At 43.5% G+C, this 26,537-nt stretch overlaps 2 protein-coding genes across 6 annotated transcripts in view; one reads left to right on the top strand and one right to left on the bottom strand.

Annotated features, from left to right (window-relative positions):
* The window catches only part of spire1a (spire-type actin nucleation factor 1a), a 32,626-nt gene extending 28,711 nt beyond the window's left edge, over nucleotides 1-3,915 (bottom strand). For 2 of the 4 annotated variants that reach the window (XM_036971638.1, XM_036971640.1), the window contains exon 1: nucleotides 3,099-3,788. In XM_036971638.1, coding sequence (XP_036827533.1) covers nucleotides 3,099-3,351 — 253 coding nt within the window. In that variant the 5' untranslated portion in view covers nucleotides 3,352-3,788. Of the gene's footprint in view, nucleotides 1-3,098; nucleotides 3,789-3,822 lie in introns of those variants that run through there. The other 2 variants (XM_036971641.1, XM_036971639.1) reach the window with 2 other exon arrangements.
* A 3,312-nt stretch (nucleotides 3,916-7,227) lies between these two features.
* The window catches only part of azin1b (antizyme inhibitor 1b), a 39,471-nt gene continuing 20,161 nt past the window's right edge, over nucleotides 7,228-26,537 (top strand). The window contains exon 1 of one of the 2 annotated variants that reach the window (XM_036970618.1): nucleotides 7,228-7,361. The gene's annotated coding sequence lies outside the window, so the exon portion shown is untranslated. Of the gene's footprint in view, nucleotides 7,362-25,962; nucleotides 26,138-26,537 lie in introns of those variants that run through there. The other variant, XM_036970617.1, reaches the window with a different exon arrangement.

Genomic DNA, 26,537 nt, shown 5'->3' with positions numbered 1-26,537 from the left:
CGGGAGACGCATGGGGCAGCGCACAATTTGCCCAGCGTCATCCAGGTTTGGTCGGAAGGGATTTCCTTTTCCTGTCGCACACTAGCAACTCCTGTGGCGGGCCGGGGGCAGTGCACGCCGACTCGGTCGCCAGGTGTACAGTGTTTTCTCCGACACATTGGTGCGGCTGGCTTCCGGATTAAGTGGGCATTGTGTCTAGAAGCAGTGCGGCTTGGTTGGGTTGTGTTTCAGAGGACTCACGGCTCTCGACCGTCGCCTCTCGAGTCCATACGGAGAAAGAAATATAAAAATGAATAACACATGTTTTGCACACTCTTGGCATTCTCTCAACAAGCTTCATGAGGTAGTCACCTGGAATGCATTTCAATTAACGGGTGTGCCTTGTTAAAGTTCATTTGCGGAATTTTTTTCCTTCTTAATGCATTGGAGCCAATCAGTTGTGTTGTGACAAGGTAGGGGTGGTATACAGAACACAGCCCTATTTGATAAAAGACCAAGTCCCTATTATGGCAAGAACAGCTAAAATTGTTTATTTTACGAGGCAAGTTGACTGATATTCTCATTCATAGCAACAACCTGGGGAGTAGTTACATGGGAGGTGAATGAGCCAATTGTAAATTGGGGATGATTAGGTGACTAATGTATGAGGGACAGATTGCAGAACGGGTGTTGTATGTGGAAGATGAGGGCTGCAGTAGATATCTCAGATAAGGAGGAGTGAGGCCTAAGAGGGTTTTATAAATAAGCGTCAACCAGTGGGTCTTGCGACAGGTATACAGAGATGACCCGTTTGCAGATGAGTATAGAGTGCAGTGATGTGTCCTATAAGCATTACGTCGCCGTAATCTAGCATGGATGTCCATCTGAATCAGCTGGTGGTTCAATATTCCCAGTTGAGAAGTTTTAGGTGGTACTTGTATGAGGTGACTACCTCAAGCTCTAAACCCTCAGAGGTAGTAATCACACCTGTTTGGCAGCTGGGGTGAAAGAGGAGCGATCTTACCAAACCCCATGACCTTTGTTTTGGAGGTGTTCAGAACAAGGGCAGTCAGAATGACATTATCTTGAAGGAGGAGGTCCCTCCAGGCCCAGCCATTGGTGTTAAAAAGAGATGTCAGACCAAATCGGCATAACATGCCTCCTCCCACACCCCATTTCTTACACCTGCTGTGCAATCCATCCATCTCTCAGTTGTGTAGCTGAGACCAGGGGCCTCGTAACATACCGCTGTAGCTTTAACATAGATAATATGAATACTACGGTCATGAAGTGGCCCTTTTTGGGTATAGCTAGTGGCTTCCCCCTCTCTCACAAAGGAACAACTATGTGAGAATGCTATTAATTGACTACAGCTCAGCGTTCAACACCACAGTACCCTCAAAGCTCATCACTAAGCTAAGGAACCTGGGACTAAACACCTCCCTCTGCAACTGGATCCTGGACTTCCTGATGGGCCGCCCCTAGGTGGTGAGGGTATGTAGCAACACATCTGCCACGCTGATCCTCAACGCTGGCGCTCCCCAGGGGTGCGTGCTCAGTCTCCTCCTGTACTTCCTGTTCACCCACGACTGCATGGCCAGGCACGACACCAACACCATCATTAAGTTTGCTGACGACACAACAGTGGTAGGCCTGATCACCGACAAGACAGCCTATAGGGAGGAGGGTCAGAGACCTGGCCGGGTGGTGCCAGAATAACAACCTATCCCTCAACGTAACCAAGACTAAGGAGATGATTGTGGACTACAGGAAAAGGAGGACCGAGCACGCCCCCATTCTCATCAACAGGGCTGTAGTGGAGCAGGTGGAGCGCTTCAAATTCCTTGGTGTCCACATCAACAAAACTATAATGGTCCAAACACACCAAGACAGTCGTGAAGAGGGCACCCTCGGGAAAAAAAAAAAGATTTGGCAAGGGTCCAGAGATCCTCAAAAGGTTCTACAGCTGCAACATCAAGAGCATTCTGACCGGTTGCATCACTGCCGCGTATGGCAATTGCTCGGTCTCCGACCGCAAGGCACTTCAGAGGTTATAATACCTCAAAATACCTCACCTTATAAATCTGCAGGACCCAACCACTCAAGTTCTGATTCAGTCAAACAGGAGGGTTGTTTTTGCATTTTCTGATGAGAAGTGTGATAGACACATTAACAGAGACTGTGCTCGGGATGTGACGTTACACAGGTTTGACAAACCAAACCAGAACACAACCAATCCCAGCCAGCGGCCCATTATTTATCACCATCTAATGGCCTCCGACAGTGAGAGAGTGGAGGTTGTGTGTGTGTGGCAGAGGGTAATAAGATAACACAACAGCGTGAAAAGGAAATCAAACCCAGTGCCAGCGGCTGTGGTGTCAACTACTTCCCCTTACCTACGCAGATATTAAACCACATGCTAGACAGACTACAGCTTTCTGCCACAGGCTCACCAACACTACACAGGTAAGCAGCCGCTCTACCTCCACGGTTGCGTCCCAATAATCTCTCCTTCCTCCCGAAGTGTGCACTCGTTCACTACTCCCCACACATGTAAAAGCATGGTGTAGGCATCAGCTAGCCTACAGGAAGTTTCCAGATACCAGTAATTTCCTTTAAAATCAATGAAAGGAAGTGAACAAGTCAACTCGAAGGGTGAAAGGAGAGATTGGGATGCAGCCGACCTCTGGCCAAATACCCATTGAGCATCAGGTCTGTGAGTGATGGATCCTGGTCAAAGGCATTGTTTACAAACATATATGATTTGATTACTAGGCATATTGCAATCAAAAATGATTGATACAGTGATTAATCATGAACAAATAATTGCATTCATAATTAACAGGCATTACTAAGCCTGTTTGGCTGAACGATACAAATATGTAGGCCTAAACACTGTATATTCAAGCTCCATGTGTAATATCAGTGAATTGACAAGGTAATTGGTTTAGGCCTCTGCCACAGTAAAGATGTGGAAATCCGATCCAATCTGAGAAGCATGGCGTCTATACACGTGTGTAACCTAACCCATTAGTTATGTTCACTTCAGTTAACCATGCAACTAGGGGAGCCTAGATAGGCTTCAAAGTAGGTCCGATTTTGACAGACACTGTGTTTACCTGTGCTGTCTTGGTGGTGCAATTGAACTGTTCCATCTCTCAGAATCCGTACATCGCCAGGTCCTTCAATCCTTCTCGGCAAATCCCCAACTGAAGCGCTGGAGGTCTTGGAATGAACCCTCCGGTGTTTCTGAACCAAAGTTCTGCAACATTGGTAACAAACAGCCCATCCCTGCTCTTCATTGATCGGCTGGCTGTACAACGATAAGATTTCCTCCAAGGAAAGCTCCTCTGCTCCATCGGCGATATCCATGTTCACGGCACCGGCGTTCAGATACTGATTAACGCCGAAATCTTGGAGAAGCCTGGGTCCCCGGCCGTTTATCCACCTTCACACCATTATTATAGCCACGTAAATAATGGCAGTCTTCGACAGAAAAAAATATGTATTTCGGCGTACGAAACAGGTATTGCTACAGAACTAAATAAACGTCGAACCGCGTTGTGATGTCCGTATTCCTCAACTGTCTCGGCCACTGAGTCCACCTACAGCAATTTATTGTGGCCACCAGCAGAGAGGAAGAGGAGAAGCGAGAGGATTTACTCTGCCCAAAATCTGTCCGCGTGAGATAAGCCTTTTTTTTGTATGGAGTGCTATTATAGTGTATCGAATTACATTAGGCTTATTTTACCGAATATACGTTTCGTAATGTTTAGCTTGTTACAAATGTACTGATATAAGTGGAGACGTGTCATTCCGGCAACTTTAAGAAAAACGACTTACCTGTTGTTCACACGCATATCTGCCCTCTCATTGGCTAGAATGGTCCCACCTGATCTCACTTGCCTTCACTCATTGAGGACATGCATTTCCATTGTTAGGGCGGTCACTCGGCTATCTTGTCAATATAATAGATCATCTTCACGGCGTTTGTAAATTCAGTCTGGGGTGCCAGAGTGTGATCTGGGTAGTTCATAAATTCAGAGCCTTGTCAGTTCATAAATTCAGAGCCTTGTCAGTTGTCAGTTTCTAAATTCAGAGCCTTGTCAGTTCATAAATTCAGAGCCTTGTCAGTTGTCAGTTCATCAATTCAGAGCCTTGTCAGTTCATGAATTCAGAGCCTTGTCAGTTGTCAGTTCATAAATTCAGAGCCTTGTCAGTTGTCAGTTCATCAATTCAGAGCCTTGTCAGTTCATGAATTCAGAGCCTTGTCAGTTCATAAATTCAGAGCCTCGTCAGTTCATAAATTCAGAGCCTTGTCAGTTGTCAGTTCATAAATTCAGAGCCTTGTCAGTTCATAAATTCAGAGCCTTGTCAGTTCATAAATTCAGAGCCTTGTCAGTTGTCAGTTCATAAATTCAGAGCCTTGTCAGTTGTCAGTTCATCAATTCAGAGCCTTGTCAGTTCATAAATTCAGAGCCTTGTCAGTTGTCAGTTTATAAATTCAGAGCCTTGTCAGTTGTCAGTTCATAAATTCAGAGCCTTGTCAGTTGTCAGTTTATAAATTCAGAGCCTTGTCAGTTGTCAGTTCATCAATTCAGAGCCTTGTCAGTTTATAAATTCAGAGCCTTGTCAGTTGTCAGTTCATAAATTCAGAGCCTTGTCAGTTGTCAGTTTCTAAATTCAGAGCCTTGTCAGTTCATAAATTCAGAGCCTTGTCAGTTGTCAGTTCATCAATTCAGAGCCTTGTCAGTTCATGAATTCAGAGCCTTGTCAGTTCATAAATTCAGAGCCTCGTCAGTTCATAAATTCAGAGCCTTGTCAGTTGTCAGTTCATAAATTCAGAGCCTTGTCAGTTCATAAATTCAGAGCCTTGTCAGTTCATAAATTCAGAGCCTTGTCAGTTGTCAGTTCATAAATTCAGAGCCTTGTCAGTTGTCAGTTTATAAATTCAGAGCCTTGTCAGTTCATAAATTCAGAGCCTTGTCAGTTGTCAGTTTATAAATTCAGAGCCTTGTCAGTTGTCAGTTCATCAATTCAGAGCCTTGTCAGTTTATAAATTCAGAGCCTTGTCAGTTGTCAGTTCATAAATTCAGAGCCTTGTCAGTTGTCAGTTCATAAATTCAGAGCCTTGTCAGTTCATAAATTCAGAGCCTTGTCAGTTCATAAATTCAGAGCCTTGTCAGTTGTCAGTTCATAAATTCAGAGCCTTGTCAGTTGTCAGTTCATAAATTCAGAGGCTTGTCAGTTGTCAGTTCATAAATTCAGAGCCTTGTCAGTTCATAAATTCAGAGCCTTGTCAGTTCATAAATTCAGAGCCTTGTCAGTTCATAAATTCAGAGCCTTGTCAGTTGTCAGTTCATAAATTCAGAGCCTTGTCAGTTCATAAATTCAGAGCCTTGTCAGTTGTCAGTTCATAAATTCAGAGCCTTGTCAGTTGTCAGTTCATAAATTCAGAGCCTTGTCAGTTCATAAATTCAGAGCCTTGTCAGTTCATAAATTCAGAGCCTTGTCAGTTGTCAGTTCATAAATTCAGAGCCCTGTCAGTTCATAAATTCAGAGCCTTGTCAGTTGTCAGTTCATAAATTCAGAGCCTTGTCAGTTGTCAGTTCATAAATTCAGAGGCTTGTCAGTTGTCAGTTCATAAATTCAGAGCCTTGTCAGTTCATAAATTCAGAGCCTTGTCAGTTTATAAATTCAGAGCCTTGTCTGTTCATAAATTCAGAGCCTTGTCAGTTCATAAATTCAGAGCCTTGTCTGTTCATAAATTCAGAGGCTTGTCAGTTCATAAATGCAGTGCGTTCTCGCTCTCGGGGCATTCAGAGAGCGCACTGGTTGATCCGAGCGTTCTGATCTCACAATGGCAGTCAAGCTAACAGTTTAAAGTTGACTAGCTTGCTAGCTACTGTACTTGCAGACACAATCAAGAGAGCACACAATGAGTGAAGTCAAGTGAGACCCATCTTTTATTTAACTAGGCAAGTCAGTTAAGAACAAATTCTTATTTATAATGACAACCTACCCCGGCCTCCCCTAACCCAGATGACACTGGGCCAATTGTGCACCCCCCTATGGAACTCCAGATCACAGCCGATTGTGATACAGCCCAGAATCGAACCAGGGTATGCAGTGACACCTCTAACTCTGAGATGCAGTGCATTAGACTGCTGCGCCACTCGGGAGTCACCATCAGCCGGGGATAACTGTAAAGGGACAGAGGATTGAGCCTTTCCTTCAAAAAACACATTTTTTGGGAGGAACAGCTAAATGCAACCTGCTAAATTTCAAATAAATCAGAAACCACATGTCAACAGATGCTGCTAAACTGGACATGCACTCAATGATTCTGTCCCAACTCTCTGACAACCAATGTAACAGTATAGCTTCCGTCCCCTCGCCCAACCCGGGCTCGAACCAGGGACCCTCTGCACACATCAACACCCACGAAGCATCGTTACCCATCGCTCCACAAAAGCCAAGGCCCTTGCAGAGCAAGGGGAACCACTACTTCAAGTTCTCAGAGTGAGTGACGTCACCAATTGAAACGCTATTAGCGCACACCACCACTAACTAGCTAACCATTTCACATCGGTTACACTCTCCTTTTGACCTCCTCCTTTTCCGCAGCAACCAGTGATCCGGGTCAACAGCATCAATGTAACAGTGTAACTTTAGTCCGTCCCCTCGCCCATACCCGGGCTCAAACCAGGGACCCTCTGCACACATCGACAACTGACACCCACGAAGCATCGTTACCCATCGCTCCACAAAAGCCTGAGCTGTCACTATAGTTTAATAATTATACTATAATGTGTGGAGGGACACCAGTCAGGTCAATGCAGTTGTGGAGAGAGATGTGTCCTGTTGCAACATGTGACAGAGCTGACATTGTCACGCCCTGACCTTAGTTATCTTTATTATTTTGGTTAGGTCAGGTTGTGACGAGGGTGGTACAGTATGTGTGTTTTTTGTCTTGTCTAGGGTTTTTTGTATATCTATGGGGTTTTGGTATTGTCTAGGTAAATGTAGGTCTATGGTGGCCTGAATTGGTTCCCAATCAAAGGCAGATGTTTATCGTTGTCTCTGATTGGAGATCCTTTTTAGGTTGCCATTTTCCATTTTGGCTTTGTGGGTTATTGTCTATGTGTGCACTCGTTTTATATAGCATCACGGTCGTTTTTTGGTTTAGTGTTCTTGCTTTATTAAAAGAAGTATGTATTCATATCACGCTGCGCCTTGGTCTCCTCATCATGTCGACCGTGACAGAATAATCCACCAAACAAGGCCCTAGCAGCGTGAAAAGGAGGAACGGCGCTTAATGGCGACGGGCCACAGTCTGGAACCTCCAACAGGACTGTTGTTTTGCGTGACAGAGACAGCAGGTGGGTTTGGTTGGTCTTTTCTGGGTCATTCTAGAACATTTAATTAATTTCAGGTTTATTCCTGTCTATCCTATGTCGCACATGCATACAAATTCAAAGCTATAATGTGTTCGAGACTCGCACTTCCTGTAAACCATAAATCACAGCGCCCGTACGTTTCTCTGTTTAAGGCAAATTTGACAGAACACTATTGTGAATGACTGCCTTGACACACTGGCCTCAGTGAGTGTCACACAGTGAAACAGTGACACAAGCCCGAGTGTGTGCCTTGGTAAAACAATAGTTTACAGAAGCAGGTGAAATGGCAACACCTTTAGTGACAGATTCTGTCCTTATCATCAACCAAGCAGTCTCCGTGAGAGCCAGCCAGTGTCCATGCGTATGGGGGTAGAGCAGGCATTGTTATTCAACCAGTGGTGGTGGTCTACCATGACCCTTTACCAAACCGTGCCAAAGACAGAACAGAACTGAACGTGGCGAGAGTTCATCATCGGGGCAAAATGGGGTAACATCACAAAAGGAAACAGTCAAATCCAATAACATCCATGGACTTTCTTTCCCTCCAACTTTTCTGTTTTGGTGCTGGTCTGTACTTGGGGTGCACCATGAAGAGCATGTGGGGGAATCTAGTGCCGAAGTAGTGCTGGTGCTGGTCTGTACTCGGGGTGCACCATGAAGAGCATGTGGGGGAATCTAGTGCCGAAGTAGTGCTGGTGCTGGTCTGTACTCGGGGTGCACCATGAAGAGCATGTGGGGGAATGCAGTGCCGAAGTAGTCCGTGTGGTGGTCGGGGATCTGTTACGCTCTGATGCTTTCTTCGGTGATATAGTTTCAGCAGGGAGGAAGAGAAGCAAGAGGGCTCACTCGCCAAATTCTGTCCAGGATAAACCCAATGTGTTTCTATGGGAATCAATTCCAGATTTTGAGCTTGTCGCCTGTCTTCCAGCCTGTTAGGGCAAAGACATGAGCATCTCGTCATTATATACAGATATTATATCCCTGAACATTGGAAAGGAAAGTTGGCGGGTGAACAGTGCACTGTTAGGATGTTGGATTGCCCTAAAGTAAATGGATGTTTCTGCCAAATGATATAATTACTCCTGTCTAAATAAAATAGAAAATACTTCCCCAGGGAGCACGACTTAACCACAAATGGTCATTAGCTTCTTTACAAATGTTTCGCTGTGGATTGTTTCATATCATCAGTGTGTTTGGGAAGCCCTTGATTTGGGTAGTGTCAATAGGTCTAGCTGATTGAGTTGTGGCTGTCAGTGAAAAGAGCCAAACCGTGGTCACCAGCCGGTCGATCTCCAAGGCATTCCTAGTTGATCACCAAACATTTCTGTAAATGTCGACATTGTCCTCCTGTCAGGCACCGTTTTCCCGCAGTTCTGTTAATGAAGGTTAGGGCGGATATTTGGCAGGCGGCAGGGTTGCCGGATCTATCAAAAATTTCTAGAACAGTGACCTGTGAAAACCCGCCCACAAGGCCTGAAAACTACCCTAAATTAGATTTTTTTTCGCAGCAACAGAGGAGTTGCCACATATTAATAAAATACTTTTTCCATAACGTTATCAAGCGAATTAAGAAATATCTATGTCCTTTTTAATGACTGCAAACCATTATAAATGGCCTATTTGCAAGATTGACTTGTTATTTCAATAGGCTTAGACTACTGACAAAAATCTGGGTTTATAATTGCAATTCAACTTTGCCATGGTTTGCTGAACAAGATGCAGGTAGCCTACAGCCCCTGAAAGGACTGCATCACATTGCAGGGAAAAGTCCACAGGGAAACTGACATTAAATGTGCAGATTGATACATTGCGATAGAGCTGTGGCCTTGATCACAATTGCATATTAACACCAGGACACAACAACAACCTGAGTTATAGTCTATTTGTTGAATCATTTTCATCATTTTCATCAAACAAGCACATCATTTTCATCAAACAAGCACTAACATGGTTTGGAAAGAGGGAAAATGAAATACTTTCTTACACTTAGCCCGTAAATGACAATGTTGTCATTGAGTTTCAAAGCTTCACATAGTGCAATTCATTCTCAGAAGGGGGAAAGGAACATATGAATGTTAAACATCAGTACATTCTTTATCACCACACACACAAGGCAATCACTTCGTTGACACTGTCCACATTGCCACGGGTCACCATGACGGTAGGCCCTTAACACTACCTTGGGAGCACCGTTTACAGAACCCCCCCGCCATGAGCATGGCCTATGGACATGCTGCACCATTAATTCAGTGTTTTCGGTGATCAGGATTATCAGCTTTATCAGACATGTAATCAACCAATGAAATTTTGTAGCCCCCCTAACACCAAACAATGACTGAACCCATCCAAACGGATTCCAATTGTTGTCTGGTTGGTGTTCGTTTGCGAGATCACCGCTGAGCTCTTTCAGATGCTCCACTACAATAGTCACCCTGGGGTATGAATGTACAGCAATGGTCACCTATCGTTCGGCGCCCTCTGCAGGAGATGTGATGCTACTACTACTACAGCCAACTTCCCTTCTGGTGAGGTGGCCTCCTGTTTACAGGGAACTGTGGTTATTTTTTCAAGCATTGTATCTTCTTTGACAAACCCCTCACTGAAAGTGACAATAGAAATGACAAAACTATCTCTGCAACTAACACCCTTACGCAAACATATGCCCCGTATATACTTAGCCTCCGGCTACAAATACATTTGCACATAAATCCTTCCATCTACCCACAACATGTTAGCACCCTACTATCAATGTTATACAACCCAAATTTATAATGTCAGTCTTCAGTGCCCCACTTTGGGTCTATCGCTCAAATTCAAGACCCTCAACTTAGCACACACCGACACAGAATGTACATTTACAGACAGGGAACCATATATAGACAGTATGTACTACTTATATTACCAGTATTAACTGTTCTCATTACTGTTTGTCCCCGTCTTACACTGTTGCGAGTGGCATGTTAATGACAGATCGGTATCCCAATTAATTTTTATCTACATTACATTAAGCTTCTCAGTGTGTAGACTTCCAAAATCAACATGATAGCCCAAATAAACAGTTTATCAACAGTAAATCTATTTTTTATTTTTTATTTAACCAGGTAAGCTTGTCGAGAACAAGTTCTCATTTACAACTGCGAGCTGGCCAATATAAAGCAAAGCAGTGTGACACAAACAACAGCACAGAGTTACACATGGAGTAAACAATTTACAGGCACAGTTGACAGCCACCCTCCTTCCCGGGCACTCTTCTTCTGGCGTTTCTTCATGTTCTGCTTCAGATAGTGTTTCAGTTCGTCCTCGCAAATAGCACATGTTCAAAGTGGATGGCCCTCGATAATGTCTGTCACCTGAGCCTCCACTGTCTTGTCCATTTTCCTCCCAGGACACATGAGACTGCATGAGAGAAGTTTGGACAGGATCTCTCTCCGTGCTCACTCCACATGGATTCATGTCACACTCGTGAGAGAAAAGGCAGTTGATAGCGTCGACTGGATGCTGTGTACAGGTCTCGCGGTAGAAGTGGTGCAGGACAGGGCCGTAGTGAACACCATTTTTTTCCCCCATTACTTCAGCTGGCTGGGGGGGGGGGGGGGGGGGGGGGGGGTCACACTGTTTTTGGTCGATTTATCCTTACATGCATCAAGATACCGTCTGTAGTCCAGTGGAGGCTGGTGACGTGAGAACTTTAGGAGGATTAGAGATCCACGGTATAGGTGCGGAATGCACAGAGACGACAAAGTGTGTTTAAAAAAAATCGTAAAATACTAATTATTTTAAACTAAAGCATTTAATAAAGACATTTATAGTACAATATTATGGGGAATGGGAATGAGAGGGCTACTTGCATAGTGTCGGGAAGAGATCACAGTTGTGATTGAATGAGGCATGAGTTGAGGTGTTCAAAGGCTTGACTTCAGTGCAGAACAGGATTTGACTGAGAAGACAAAAAACAATAACACAACAACAGTTAGACAAAAGAGCTCCGAATGAGTTAGTCCAAGCAAGGAGTAAAATCGTTGTGTAATGATGTGTTCTCTACATGATGTGACTCTACACACAGTAATGAGAGAAAATTGATTAGGGTCCTCACAGTGATTGGAGAGGAAACATTCAATGTGCCAGTGGATGAGCGGGCACATGAGACGTGGCTTCAGTTCATGTCAGGAGAGAGTTGACAATGGTAGTGGAGTGGTCATCACCTCTTAATTAGAGAACAGGAGGGGACTTAGCTGTACATACAAACAGCAGAGACATTCCATTACAGCTGTGCCACCGTAGGTTTGGACAACGTGTTTCTTCTTGAAGTTAAACTCAAACATCTCAAAATCCATCAAGTCCAACACAGACTGCACATCTCACCCACCTGACACATCAACGTATCCCAAGAAACGTTCCTGAATAAAGCCCATCCACATACCTGGTGATAACTGACAACTGCAAGCAGACTGGTGGCACCATAGGTCCCAGAGCAGTCAGACTGGTGGCGCCATAGGTCCCAGAGCGGTCAGACTGGTGGCGCCATAGGTCCCAGAGCGGTCAGACTGGTGGCGCCATAGGTCCCAGAGCGGTCAGACTGGTGGCGCCATAGGTCCCAGAGCGGTGGGGAATTTTTTACCCCCTGTCAACATAACCAAGAAAACCCCTGACCCTATATGGTATGACAGTGATTCATCAGTTGTAAAAAGGTTTAAGGGTTATGATGGGACCAGTTTTTACTAATCAGGTCACATGGTTTTAAAAAACAGAAAGAAACTCCTGGCTCCGGGGGGGGGGGGGGGGGGGGTTCATTTAATTCATAGAAATTCATAGAAATTATATTTAGACTAGATCAGGAGGGGGATTTCCTCTACCCAGACACAGAGACAACTGTTAGACAATAGAACTCACAGGGCTGTGCTTGATTTACGTATGTTTTCATCATGCAGGCCTATGCAACCGTAGGCCTTGTAAAAACACAAGGGTATTGACAAAATACTTATTTTCCACCATAATTTGCAAATAAATTCAATAAAATCCTACAATGTGATCTTCTTCTCATTTTGTCTGTCATAGTTGAAGTGTACCTATGATGAAAATTACAGGCCTCATCTTTTTAAGTGGGAGAACTTGCACAATTGGTGGCTGACTAAATACTTTTTTGCCCCACTGTATACACCCATTAAAACCTCCCTGCTATACCAACTAACCCTACACCTATTAAAACCTCCTGCTATACCAACTAACCCTACACCCATTAAAACCTCCTGCTATACCAACTAACCCTACACCCATTAAAACCTCCCTGCTATACCAACTAACCCTACACCCATTAAAACCTCCCCACTATACCAACTAACCCTACACCCATTAAAACCTCCCCGCTATACCAACTAACCCTACACCCATTAAAACCTCCTGCTATACCAACTAACCCTACACCCATTAAAACCTCCCTGCTATACCAACTAACCCTACACCCATTAAAACCTCCCTGCTATACCAACTAACCCTACACCCATTAAAACCTCCCCGCTATACCAACTAACCCTACACCCATTAAAACCTCCCCGCTATACCAACTAACCCTACACCCATTAAAACCTCCCTCCCCACTATACCAACTAACCCTACACCCATTAAAACCTCCCTCCCCACTATACCAACTAACCCTACACCCATTAAAACCTCCCTCCCCGCTATACCAACTAACCCTACACCCATTAAAACCTCCCTCCCCACTATACCAACTAACCCTACACCCATTAAAACCTCCCTCCCCACTATACCAACTAACCCTACACCCATTAAAACCTCCCTCCCCACTATACCAACTAACCCTACACCCATTAAAACCTCCCTCCCCGCTATACCAACTAACCCTACACCCATTAAAACCTCCCTCCCCACTATACCAACTAACCCTACACCCATTAAAACCTCCCTCCCCGCTATACCAACTAACCCTACACCCATTAAAACCTCCCTCCCCGCTATACCAACGAACCCTACACCCATTAAAACCTCCCTCCCCACTATACCAACTAACCCTACACCCATTAAAACCTCCCTCCCCACTATACCAACTAACCCTACACCCATTAAAACCTCCCTCCCCACTATACCAACTAACCCTACACCCATTAAAACCTCCCTCCCCACTATACCAACTAACCCTACACCCATTAAAACCTCCCTCCCCACTATACCAACTAACCCTACACCCATTAAAACCTCCCTCCCCACTATACCAACTAACCCTACACCCATTAAAACCTCCCTCCCCACTATACCAACTAACCCTACACCCATTAAAACCTCCCTCCCCACTATACCAACTAACCCTACACCCATTAAAACCTCCCTCCCCGCTATACCAACTAACCCTACACCCATTAAAACCTCCCTCCCCGCTATACCAACTAACCCTACACCCATTAAAACCTCCCTCCCCACATCCATTAAAACCTCACTGCTATACCAACTAACTCTACACCCATTAAAACCTCCCTCCCCACTATACCAACTTACCCTACATCCATTAAAACCTCCCTTCCCACTATACCAACTAACCCTACACCCATTAAAACCTCCCTCCCCACTATACCAACTAACCCTACACCCATTAAAACCTCCCTCCCCACTATACCAACTAACCCTACATCCATTAAAACCTCACTGCTATACCAACTAACCCTACACCCATTAAAACCTCCCTCCCCACTATACCAACTAACCCTACACCCATTAAAACCTCCCTCCCCACTATACCAACTAACCCTACACCCATTAAAACCTCCCTCCCCACTATACCAACTAACCCTACACCCATTAAAACCTCCCTCCCCACTATACCAACTAACCCTACACCCATTAAAACCTCCCTCCCCACTATACCAACTAACCCTACACCCATTAAAACCTCCCTCCCCACTATACCAACTAACCCTACATCCATTAAAACCTCACTGCTATACCAACTAACCCTACACCCATTAAAACCTCCCTCCCCACTATACCAACTAACCCTACACCCATTAAAACCTCCCTCCCCACTATACCAACTAACCCTACATCCATTAAAACCTCCCCGCTATACCAACTAACCCTACACCCATTAAAACCTCACTGCTATACCAACTAACCCTACATCCATTAAAACCTCACTGCTATACCAACTAACCCTACACCCATTAAAACCTCACTGCTATACCAACTAACCCTACACCTATTCAAATCTCACCACTATTCCTCTACTTGACCCGATCTGATCCTACACCAGGCCGACATCTTCTCGTTCAAAACACCTTGTAACTCTTCTGCAGTCCAATCTCGCAACCCCTGTACATTTCATCAGCTGCCAACACATCTATTCTCTGTGATTCAATGACAGTTGATAACCATGGCTCTGAATGCTAAGGAGCCAACCTTACTGAAACGCATGTTATTCCTATCACTCTCTATGAACGCTAAGGAGCCAACCTTACTGAAACGCATGTTATTCCTATCACTCTCTATGAACGCTAAGGAGCCAACCTTACTGAAACACGTTATTCCTATCACCCTCTATTGTCCTCGGCCTACTTACACAGATCATCTCAAATCCCTCACCCTGGACCCATCTTCCTCTACAACTGTCTTCACCTCCTCAGCATCATCTCAAATCCCTCACCCTGGACCCATCTTCCTCTACAACTGTCTTCACCTCCTCAGCATCCTCTCAAATCCCTCACCCTGGACCCATCTTCCTCGTTCTGTCTTCTTTGCCTCAGCTTAAGACACCTTCTGCACTACTCTGACCTTGGCAACCTCAACCTGCCGTTCTCTCACCGGACCGGATAAGAAGTTGTACGTATGCGCAGTAGCAGATGTGCAGAGGCATTTTGTTTTGGTCAGTCACAGCTCTCATTACTGACCTCTTGTGAAAGGGAGACGCTACGACATGGGGCATTGACATGGGGCATTGACATGGGGCATTGACATGGGAAATTGACATGGGAAATTGACATGGGGCATTGACATGGGGCATTGACATGGGGCATTGACATGGGGCATTGACATGGGGCATTGTACACACAGCAGAGGAATATCCCTTCATTCGAACATAACAGAATATGAACCAAATACAGTCTGATGATGATAACAACTGAACTTATATGAATGTGATTCTTTCAAGGAAGGGGGAAAAGTATGATGCCCTTTTCAAGTATTATTGTAACAGGGCCAGCGGACCTGTACCAATGACTTCTGGGGCATGTACTGAACCATATTTGGTAAACCCATCCCACGCCTCCAGAGGGCACAAGAGCACATCTACTAGAGTATAGGGACACAGTATACACTCTGTTCTCTTCTAGCCCAGTTGATGTGAAGCAGCCTTACCTCAAGTGACACTGCCACAAAAGTAGGATAACTCAACCCCATATTCCAAACTAATACAGTGTATCATTGATGTGATTTATGTCATATTATAAATCATGGGTTATTTTCTTACAGAAACATGTGGTGTGTTGAGAAATCACTGAACTAATCCTGGTCTGTGTTGGACTCCTCTGGGCTACAGCATGACTGAACAGTCGTAAACAGCTCAGTTAGAGCATCCACTGTCTGTCTAAACATAGAAATAGAGGCCAGGCTTCAGGCAGAGCATCCACTGTCTGTCTAAACATAGAAATAGAGGCCAGGCTTCAGTTAGAGCATCCACTGTTTTCCTAAACATAGAAATAGAGGCCAGGCTTCAGTTAGAGCATCCACTGTCTGTCTAAACATAGAAATAGAGGCCAGGCTTCAGGCAGAGCATCCACTGTCTGTTTAAACATAGAAATAGAGGCCAGGCTTCAGGCAGAGCACCCACAGTTATAGCTAGTATACTGCTGTCAGAGAGAGAGAGAGTGAGACAGATACAGCTCTAACTAGTATACTGCTGTCAGAGAGCGAGTGAGACAGATACAGATAGTAAACTGATGGCATGTCAGGGAGAGAGAGAGACAGATACAGATAGTAAACTGATGGCATGTCAGGGAGAGAGAGAGACAGATACAGATAGTAAACTGATGGCATGTCAGGGAGAGAGAGAGACAGATACAGATAGTAAACTGATGGCATGTCAGGGAGAGAGAGAGACAGATACAGATAGTAAACTGATGGCATGTCAGGGAGAGAGAGAGACAGATACAGATAGTAAACTGATGGCATGTCAGGGAGAGAGAGAGACAGATACAGATAGTAAACTGATGGCATGTCAGGGAGAGAGAGAGACAGATACAGATAGTAAACTGATGGCATGTCAGGGAGAGAGAGAGACAGATACAGATAGTAAACTGATGGCATGTCAGGGAGAGAGAGAGAGAGACAGATACAGATAGTAAACTGATGGCATGTCAGGGAGAGAGTGAGACAGATAGTAAACTGATGGCATGTCAGGGAGAGAGTGAGACAGATACAGATAGTAAACTGATGGCATGTCAGGGAGAGAGTGAGACAGATAGTAAACTGATGGCATGCCAGGGAGAGAGTGAGACAGATACAGATAGTAAACTGATGGCATGTCAGGGAGAGAGTGAGACAGATAGTAAACTGATGGCATGTCAGGGAGAGAGTGAGACAGATAGTAAACTGATGGCATGTCAGGGAGAGAGTGAGACAGATAGTAAACTGATGGCATGCCAGGGAGAGAGTGAGACAGATAGTAAACTGATGGCATGTCAGGGAGAGAGTGAGACAGATAGTAAACTGATGGCATGTCAGGGAGAGAGTGAGACAGATAGTAAACTGATGGCATGTCAGGGAGAGAGTGAGACAGATAGTAAACTGATGGCATGCCAGGGAGAGAGTGAGACAGATAGTAAACTGATGGCATGCCAGGGAGAGAGTGAGACAGATACAGATAGTAAACTGATGGCATGTCAGGGAGAGAGTGAGACAGATAGTAAACTGATGGCATGCCAGGGAGAGAGTGAGACAGATAGTAAACTGATGGCATGTCAGGGAGAGAGTGAGACAGATAGTAAACTGATGGCATGCCAGGGAGAGAGAGAGACAGATACAGATAGTAAACTGATGGCAAGCCAGGGAGAGAGTGAGACAGATAGTAAACTGATGGCATGCCAGGGAGAGAGTGAGACAGATAGTAAACTGATGGCATGTCAGGGAGAGAGTGAGACAGATAGTAAACTGATGGCATGTCAGGGAGAGAGTGAGACAGATACAGATAGTAAACTGATGGCATGCCAGGGAGCGAGTGAGACAGATACAGATAGTAAACTGATGGCATGTCAGGGAGCGAGTGAGACATATACAGATGATCCATACTTCAGCAACACTTCCTGACTTGTGAGCAGTCCTTAAACTGGCACCCTCTGGGCCCTGGTGAAAAGTAGTGCACTATACAGGGAATAGGGTCTATCACAGTAGTGCACTATAGAGGGAATAGGGTGCCATTTGGGCTGTAGCCTCAGTGTTTGTGTTTAACTCTGCTGATAAATGCGAAATCCCACTCTATCCATGTTGAATGCAGAAACACTTCTATTGTGATCCTAACATACTAAACAGCAGTTACAACCAACAGCTCAAACGGTGCCACAAAGCCCTTACATGGCGAGAAGGATATTGTAACAAAGTCTTTATTTGTGCCCAAAATACGCAGTAAGTAAGCCCTAAATCAGCTGCATTCCTTGGATAGAATTATCTGGACGATGACATCATGTTGATTAGTTGGTGGATAACAACATGGACTATGACATCATGTTGATTAGTTTGGTGGATAACAACATGCTGGTGATTGTCTGTTAGTTCCCCAGTACAGTACATGGTGGTGAATGTCTGTTAGTTCCCCAGTACATGGTGGTGAATGTCTGTTAGTTCCCCAGTACATGGTGAGGATTGTCTGTTAGTTCTCCAGTACATGGTGGGGATTGTCTGTTAGTTCCCCAGTACATGGTGATGATTGTCTGTTAGTTCCCCAGTACATGGTGATTGTCTGTTAGTTCCCCAGTACATGGTGGTGATTGTCGTAGTTCCCCAGTACAGTACATGGTGGTGATTATCTGTTAGTTGCCCAGTACATGGTGATGATTGTCTGTTAGTTCCCCAGTACATGGTGGTGATTGTCGTAGTTCCCCAGTACAGTACATGGTGGTGATTATCTGTTAGTTGCCCAGTACATGGTGGTGATTGTCTGTTAGTTCCCCAGTACATGGTGGTGATTGTCTGTTAGTTCCCCAGTACATGGTGGTGATTGTCTGTTAGTTCCCCAGGACATGGTGGTGATTGTCTGTTAGTTCCCCAGGACATGGTGGTGATTGTCTGTTAGTTCCCCAGGACATGGTGGTGATTGTCTGTTAGTTCCCCAGGACATGGTGGTGATTGTCTGTTAGTTCCCCAGGACATGGTGGTGATTGTCTGTTAGTTCCCCAGTACAGTACATGGTGGTGATTGTCTGTTAGTTCCCCAGTACAGTACATGGTGGTGATTGTATGTTAGTTCCCCAGTACAGTACATGGTGGGGATTGTCTGTTAGTTCCCCAGTACAGTACATGGTGGTGATTGTATGTTAGTTCCCCAGGACATGGTGGTGATTGTCTGTTAGTTCCCCAGGACATGGTGGTGATTGTCTGTTAGTTCCCCAGTACAGTACATGGTGGTGATTGTCTGTTAGTTCCCCAGTACAGTACATGGTGGGGATTGTCTGTTAGTTCCCCAGTACATGGTGGTGATGTTGATACATGAGAGAGTTTGTGGTTGTTATTACAATCTTCTGTCTCATTACTTTGTGTCACAAATGACACGCTATTCCCATCAATGTAGTGCACTGTGTAGGGAATAGGGTCCATCAAAGTAGCGCACTGTGTCGGGAATAGGGTCCATCAAAGTAGCGCACTGTGTAGGGAATAGGGTCCATCAAAGTAGCGCACTGTGTAGGGAATAGGGTCCATCAAAGTAGCGCACTGTGGGGAATAGGGTCCATCAAAGTAGCGCACTGTAGGGAATAGGGTCCATCAAAGTAGCACACTGTAGGGAATAGGGTCCATCAAAGTAGCGCACTGTGTCGGGAATAGGGTCCATCAAAGTAGCGCACTGTGTAGGGAAGAGGGTGACATTTGGGAGCAGGAAAACAGTCAGCATTGGTCACCAGGAATCAGGACTAATTTGGGACGTAGACTATGTTTGTGTTCATGTTGTTGTACCAAAAAAAACAGACAAACTAAGTTCCTGAAGTCCCAGTAGACAGAAGAAGGACAAGAGTATCATGGCCTCCTCAACCTCAAATAACTGTTTTCTTGTGAGGCAATTATACTGAGAAGTTGGTTAATTCAACAGATCAGAAGATTCCCTCACAGTCAGTCATGGGATTCCTTCAGGATGTTTTGGTGTGAGATTAAATCTTTATAGGATGTTGACCCACTGACACATTCAACCCCTCAGCAACACACGCACACAAACAAGGTTTGTCGTCAGAGTTTGTAGATATTGTCTGGGTAAATGTTTTATCAATGAGTCATTAAAAAGTATAGTTTAAAGTCTCTGTCAACACTTGGACATACCCTAGCATCTAGTTTGTGTCAGTGGTGGTTATGGAGTAGCAGACCTGGAAATAACACTGTGCTCCACAGGATTAGGCATAACAGTAGGGTGTAACAGTAACGGTAGATTATAACAGTAGATTATAACAGTAGGGTGTAGCAGTAACAGTAGGGTGTAGCAGTAACAGTAGGGTGTAACAGTAGATTATAACAGTAGATTATAACATTAGGGTGTAGCAGTAACAGTAGGGTGTAGCAGTAACAGTAGGGTGTAGCAGTAACAGTAGGGTGTAGCAGTAACAGTAGGGTGTAGCAGTAACAGTAGGGTGTAGCAGTAACAGTAGGGTGTAGCAGTAACAGTAGGGTGTAACAGTAGATTATAACAGTAGGGTGTAACAGTAGCAGTAGGGTGTAACAGTAACAGTAGATTATAACAGTAGGGTGTAACAGTAACAGTAGATTATAACAGTATATTATAACAGTAGGGTGTAACAGTAGATTATAACAGTAGGGTGTAACAGTAACAGTAGGGTGTAGCAGTAGGGTGTAAAAGTAGCAGTAGGGTGTAGCAGTAGGGTGTAACAGTAGGGTGTAACCATAGGGTGTAACAGTAACAGTAGGGTATAACAGTAACAGTAGGGTATAACAGTAACAGTAGGGTATAAAAGTAGCATTAGGGTGTAACGGTAACAGTAGGGTGTAACAGTAACAGTAGGGTGTAACGGTAACAGTAGGGTGTAACAGTAGGGTGTAAAAGTAGCAGTAGGGTGCAGCAGTAGGGTGTAACCATAGGGTGTAACAGTAACAGTAGGGTATAACAGTAACAGTAGGGTATAACAGTAACAGTAGGTTGTAACAGTAACACTAGGGTGTAACAGTAGGGTATAACATTAACAGTAGGGTATAACATTAACAATAGATTATAACAGTAGGGTGTAACAGTAGGGTATAACAGTAACAGTAGATTATAGCAGAAGGGTGTAACAGTAACAGTAGGGTATAACAGTAACAGTAGGGTATAACAGTAGGGTGTAACAGTAACAGTATGGTGTAACAGCAGATTATAACAGTAGGGTATAACAGTAACAGTAGGGTGTAACAGTAGGGTATAACAGTAAAAGTAGGGTGTAACAGTAGGGTATAACATTAACAGTAGGGTATAACATTAACAGTAGGGTATAACAGTAACACTAGGGTATAACAGTAACACTAGGGTATAACAATAACAGTAGGTTGTAACAGATGTAGGGTGTAACAGTAGGGTATAACAGTAATAGTAGGGTATAACATTAACAGTGGGGTGTAACAGTAGGGTGTAACAGTGACAGTAGGGTGTGACAGTAGGGTGTAACAGTAACAGTAAGGTGTAACAGTGGGGTGTAACAGTAGGGTATAACAGTAGGGTGTAACAGTAGGGTATAACAGTAACAGTAGTGTGTAACAATAACAGTAGGGTGTAACAGTAGGGTGTAACAGTAACAGTAGGGTGTAACAGTAGGGTATAACAGTAGGGTATAACAGTAACAGTAGGGTGTAACAATAACAGTAGGGTGTAACAGTAACAGTAGAGTAACAGTAGGGTATAACAGTAACACTAGGGTTTAACAGTAACAGTAGGGTGTAACAGTAACAGTAGGGTATAACAATAACAGTAGGTTGTAACAGATGTAGGGTGTAACAGTAGGGTATAACAGTAATAGTAGGGTATAACATTAACAGTAGGGTGTAACAGTAGGGTATAACAGTAACAGTAGGGTATAACAGTAACAGTAGGGTATAACAGTAACAGTAGGCTGTAACAGACGTAGGGTATAACAGTAACAGTAGGGTATAACAGTAGATTATAACAGTAGGGTATAACAGTAACAGTAGGGTGTAACAGTAGGGTATAACAGTAAAAGTAGGGTATAACAGTAACACTAGGGTATAACAGTAACAGTAGGGTATAACAATAACAGTAGGTTGTAACAGATGTAGGGTGTAACAGTAGGGTATAACAGTAACAGTAGGGTATAAAAGTAGCATTAGGGTGTAACGGTAACAGTAGGGTGTAACAGTAACAGTAGGGTGTAACGGTAACAGTAGGGTGTAACAGTAGGGTGTAAAAGTAGCAGTAGGGTGCAGCAGTAGGGTGTAACCATAGGGTGTAACAGTAACAGTAGGGTATAACAGTAACAGTAGGGTATAACAGTAACAGTAGGTTGTAACAGTAACACTAGGGTGTAACAGTAGGGTATAACATTAACAGTAGGGTATAACATTAACAATAGATTATAACAGTAGGGTGTAACAGTAGGGTATAACAGTAACAGTAGATTATAGCAGAAGGGTGTAACAGTAACAGTAGGGTATAACAGTAACAGTAGGGTATAACAGTAGGGTGTAACAGTAACAGTATGGTGTAACAGCAGATTATAACAGTAGGGTATAACAGTAACAGTAGGGTGTAACAGTAGGGTATAACAGTAAAAGTAGGGTGTAACAGTAGGGTATAACATTAACAGTAGGGTATAACATTAACAGTAGGGTATAACAGTAACACTAGGGTATAACAGTAACAGTAGGGTATAACAATAACAGTAGGTTGTAACAGATGTAGGGTGTAACAGTAGGGTATAACAGTAATAGTAGGGTATAACATTAACAGTGGGGTGTAACAGTAGGGTGTAACAGTGACAGTAGGGTGTGACAGTAGGGTGTAACAGTAACAGTAAGGTGTAACAGTGGGGTGTAACAGTAGGGTATAACAGTAGGGTGTAACAGTAGGGTATAACAGTAACAGTAGTGTGTAACAATAACAGTAGGGTGTAACAGTAGGGTGTAACAGTAACAGTAGGGTGTAACAGTAGGGTATAACAGTAGGGTGTAACAGTAACAGTAGGGTGTAACAATAACAGTAGGGTGTAACAGTAACAGTAGAGTAACAGTAGGGTATAACAGTAACACTAGGGTTTAACAGTAACAGTAGGGTGTAACAGTAACAGTAGGGTATAACAATAACAGTAGGTTGTAACAGATGTAGGGTGTAACAGTAGGGTATAACAGTAATAGTAGGGTATAACATTAACAGTAGGGTGTAACAGTAGGGTATAACAGTAACAGTAGGGTATAACAGTAACAGTAGGGTATAACAGTAACAGTAGGCTGTAACAGACGTAGGGTATAACAGTAACAGTAGGGTATAACAGTAGATTATAACAGTAGGGTATAACAGTAACAGTAGGGTGTAACAGTAGGGTATAACAGTAAAAGTAGGGTATAACAGTAACACTAGGGTATAACAGTAACAGTAGGGTATAACAATAACAGTAGGTTGTAACAGATGTAGGGTGTAACAGTAGGGTATAACAGTAATAGTAGGGTATAACATTAACAGTGGGGTGTGACAGTAGGGTGTAACAGTGACAGTAGGGTGTAACAGTAGGGTGTAACAGTAACAGTAAGGTGTAACAGTGGGGTATAACAGTAACAGTAGGGTATAACAGTAGGGTGTAACAGTAGAGTGTAACAGTAACAGTAGGGTGTAACAGTAGGGTATAACAGTAGGGTATAACAGTAACAGTAGGGTGTAACAATAACAGTAGGGTATAACAGTAGGGTATAACAGTAGGGTATAACAGTAACAGTAGGGTGTAACAGTAGGGTATAACAGTAGGGTATAACAGTAACAGTAGGGTGTAACAATAACAGTAGGGTATAACAGTAGGGTATAACAGTAGGGTATAACAGTAACAGTAGGGTGTAACAGTAGGGTATAACAGTAACAGTAGGGTGTAACAGTAGGGTATAACAGTAGGGTATAACAGTAACAGTAGGGTGTAACAATAACAGTAGGGTGTAACAGTAACAGTAACACTAGGGTATAACAGTAACAGTAGGGTGTAACAGTAGGGTATAACAATAACAGTAGGTTGTAACAGATGTAGGGTGTAACAGTAGGGTATAACAGTAATAGTAGGGTATAACATTAACAGTAGGGTGTAACAGTAGGGTATAACAGTAACAGTAGGGTATAACAGTAACAGTAGGCTGTAACAGACGTAGGGTGTAACAGTAACAGTAGGGTATAACAGTAGGGTATAACAGTAATAGTAGGGTATAACATTAACAGTAGGGTGTAACAGTAACAGTAGAGTGTAACAGTAGGGTATAACAGTAACAGTAGGGTGTAACAGTCGGGTATAACAGTAACAGTCGGGTATAACAGTAACAGTAGGGTGTAACCGCGACAGTAGGGTGTAACCGTGACAGTAGGGTGTAACAGTAACAGTAGGGTGTAACAGTAACAGTAGGATGTAACAGTGTGCTGTAACAGTAGAGTATAACAGTAGGGTGTAATAGTAACAGTAGGGTGTAACATTTTTTGTATATATTTTTTTTAACCTTTATTTAACTAGGCAAGTCGGTTAAGAACAAATTCTTATTTTCAATGACGGCCTAGGAACAGTGGGCTAACTGCCTGTTCAGGGGCAGAACGACAGATTTGTACCTTGTCAGCTCGGGGATTTGAACTTGCAACCTTTCAGTTACTAGTCCAACGCTCTAACCACTAGGCTACCCTGACGCCCCGGCACTAGTTACATTGGGGTGTAACATTGGGGTGTAACATTGGGGTGTGACAGTGGGTTGTAACAGTAGGGTGTAACAGTAGGGTGTAACATTGGGCTGTGACATTGGGGTGTAACAGTGGGGTGTGACAGTGGGCTGTGACAGTGGGGTGTAACAGTGGGGTGTGACAGTAGGGTATAACAGTAAGGTGTAACAGTGGGGTGTGTGACACTCAAACTTTGAACTCCTGTGTTATTTGTTACATCAACACTTTCCTCACAGATTAACTTTGTTCAGCGCCCATTTGTTTGGCTTGGTAAAATTCAGGTAAACATTCACTTGAGTAACCCAGTTTTATGTAATTGGTTCTATAAAAAATGAAATCCATAACTATTCTGTAACTGGTGTAGGGTGACACAGACACAAATTGTGACAAACTGTAGCAGGATGAGAAATGAATCACTAGTTACAGAATAGTTATGGATTTCGTTTTTTATAGAACCAATTACATAAAACTGGGTCACTCGAGTGAATGTTTACCTGAATTTTACCAAGCCAAACAAATGGGCGCTGAACAAAGTTAATCTGTGAGGAAAGTGTTGCTGTAACAAATAACACAGGAGTTCAAAGTTTGAGTGTCACACACCCCACTGTTACACCTTACTGTTATACCCTACTGTCACACCCAAATGTTTACAGCTATTGAATATTCCCCGAATCTTGTGACTATGCATAATTCACCCTGTAAATAAATTTGGATTTAAACCATTTCACTCTGTGAGGAGCATAAGCTGGATCTGTGTTTCAAACAAGTGAAAGAAATTAGAAACATTTCCATATTTATTTAGAACAAACAAGAGTTTAGATTAGAGCAGTGGTGCCCAACTCCGGTCCTCGAGTACCCCCTACAGTACACATGTTTAAACACAATTGATTCAACTTGTCAACTAATCATCAGGCCTTCAATGAGTTGAATCAGGTACATTTGTCCAGGGCTACAACAGAAATGTGTGCCGCTGTGGGGACAGTAGAACTGGAGTTTGGTACCACTGGATTAGGGTATTTGGGTAGCTGAAATGGGATTCTATAGTATAGCAGGTAAACTAATATTTTCCTGTTTGATGTACAGTATGTGTGTTTACATGATGTGTGCATTGCACTGACAGAGTGACAGCTGAGCCACATAAATAATAGGAGATCAGACACAAATAGCCAGCGTTTACTTTTCTCACACACTCTGGACAAGTGAATTGGTTTCAATGTGAGAAGCATTTGTTGCTGGTGTTCATAATTATATAAATGATTCAGAATCTTATTCAACAGCAAATGCAAGTAAATTGTCATCGCATTCATGAGTGTGAAATAATCTTCCAGTTTTCCCATGATAGTCCCTGTCTGTATAAAGTCATATGTTAGCACCAAATATAATGACCATGATTAAACACGCAACAAATCTATTTTATTCGGAAATACATATTTGGCATTTCCTTTAAAAATAGCGAAACGTGATTGGCTAGGGCGAAGCAGACCCCGCCCCTTCTCCCAGTAGCCAAGAGAAACAACGGCCGTACATTTACAGAGCTGTCGTCAGCCGAACATATGGCAAAAATAGACCTTGTTCTTTCTTTTTAATGTGGTGTGTACTACATTTTAAAAATTCCGCCGAAAAAGAGAAGACGATTTTCCGAAACATTTTCGCCGTTATCTCACGTAAGTATAAAAAAAGACTTCGATTGAATTGGTGCTAAGAACGCTGGCTAGCCAACGCAACATGGCGGGCGGAGTCCTAGCCAGCTAACAGGGCGCTAACTGCTAACTAGCCACAACACGGGCGACCTGCTTTCCTTTCCATCTGGAAATGGCGCTCTCTTGTAAACATTTGCACACGTTGTTTACCTGTAGAACAAAATAAGATACTATTTGATAAATGATAGCATTAATGTATTTTACAGTTTTAGTTGGTTAGTAGCTACATGTATTTGTTAGCGCAATGTCAATAGCGCCCGCGTTCTTCATGAAACCAAAGCGACTTCTAACTACTGTCAAATGTTTAAAAACGTTTCGCTGTGTCTCTGGACATTGACAGCCAAATGAATGTTAAGTAGTTACC

The sequence above is a fragment of the Oncorhynchus mykiss genome, chromosome 32, assembly GCF_013265735.2.
Source record: "Oncorhynchus mykiss isolate Arlee chromosome 32, USDA_OmykA_1.1, whole genome shotgun sequence".
Classification (NCBI taxonomy): domain Eukaryota; kingdom Metazoa; phylum Chordata; class Actinopteri; order Salmoniformes; family Salmonidae; genus Oncorhynchus; species Oncorhynchus mykiss.
The sequence above is the reverse complement of the archived record's forward strand: the minus strand, read 5'-3'. Positions and strand labels throughout refer to the sequence as shown.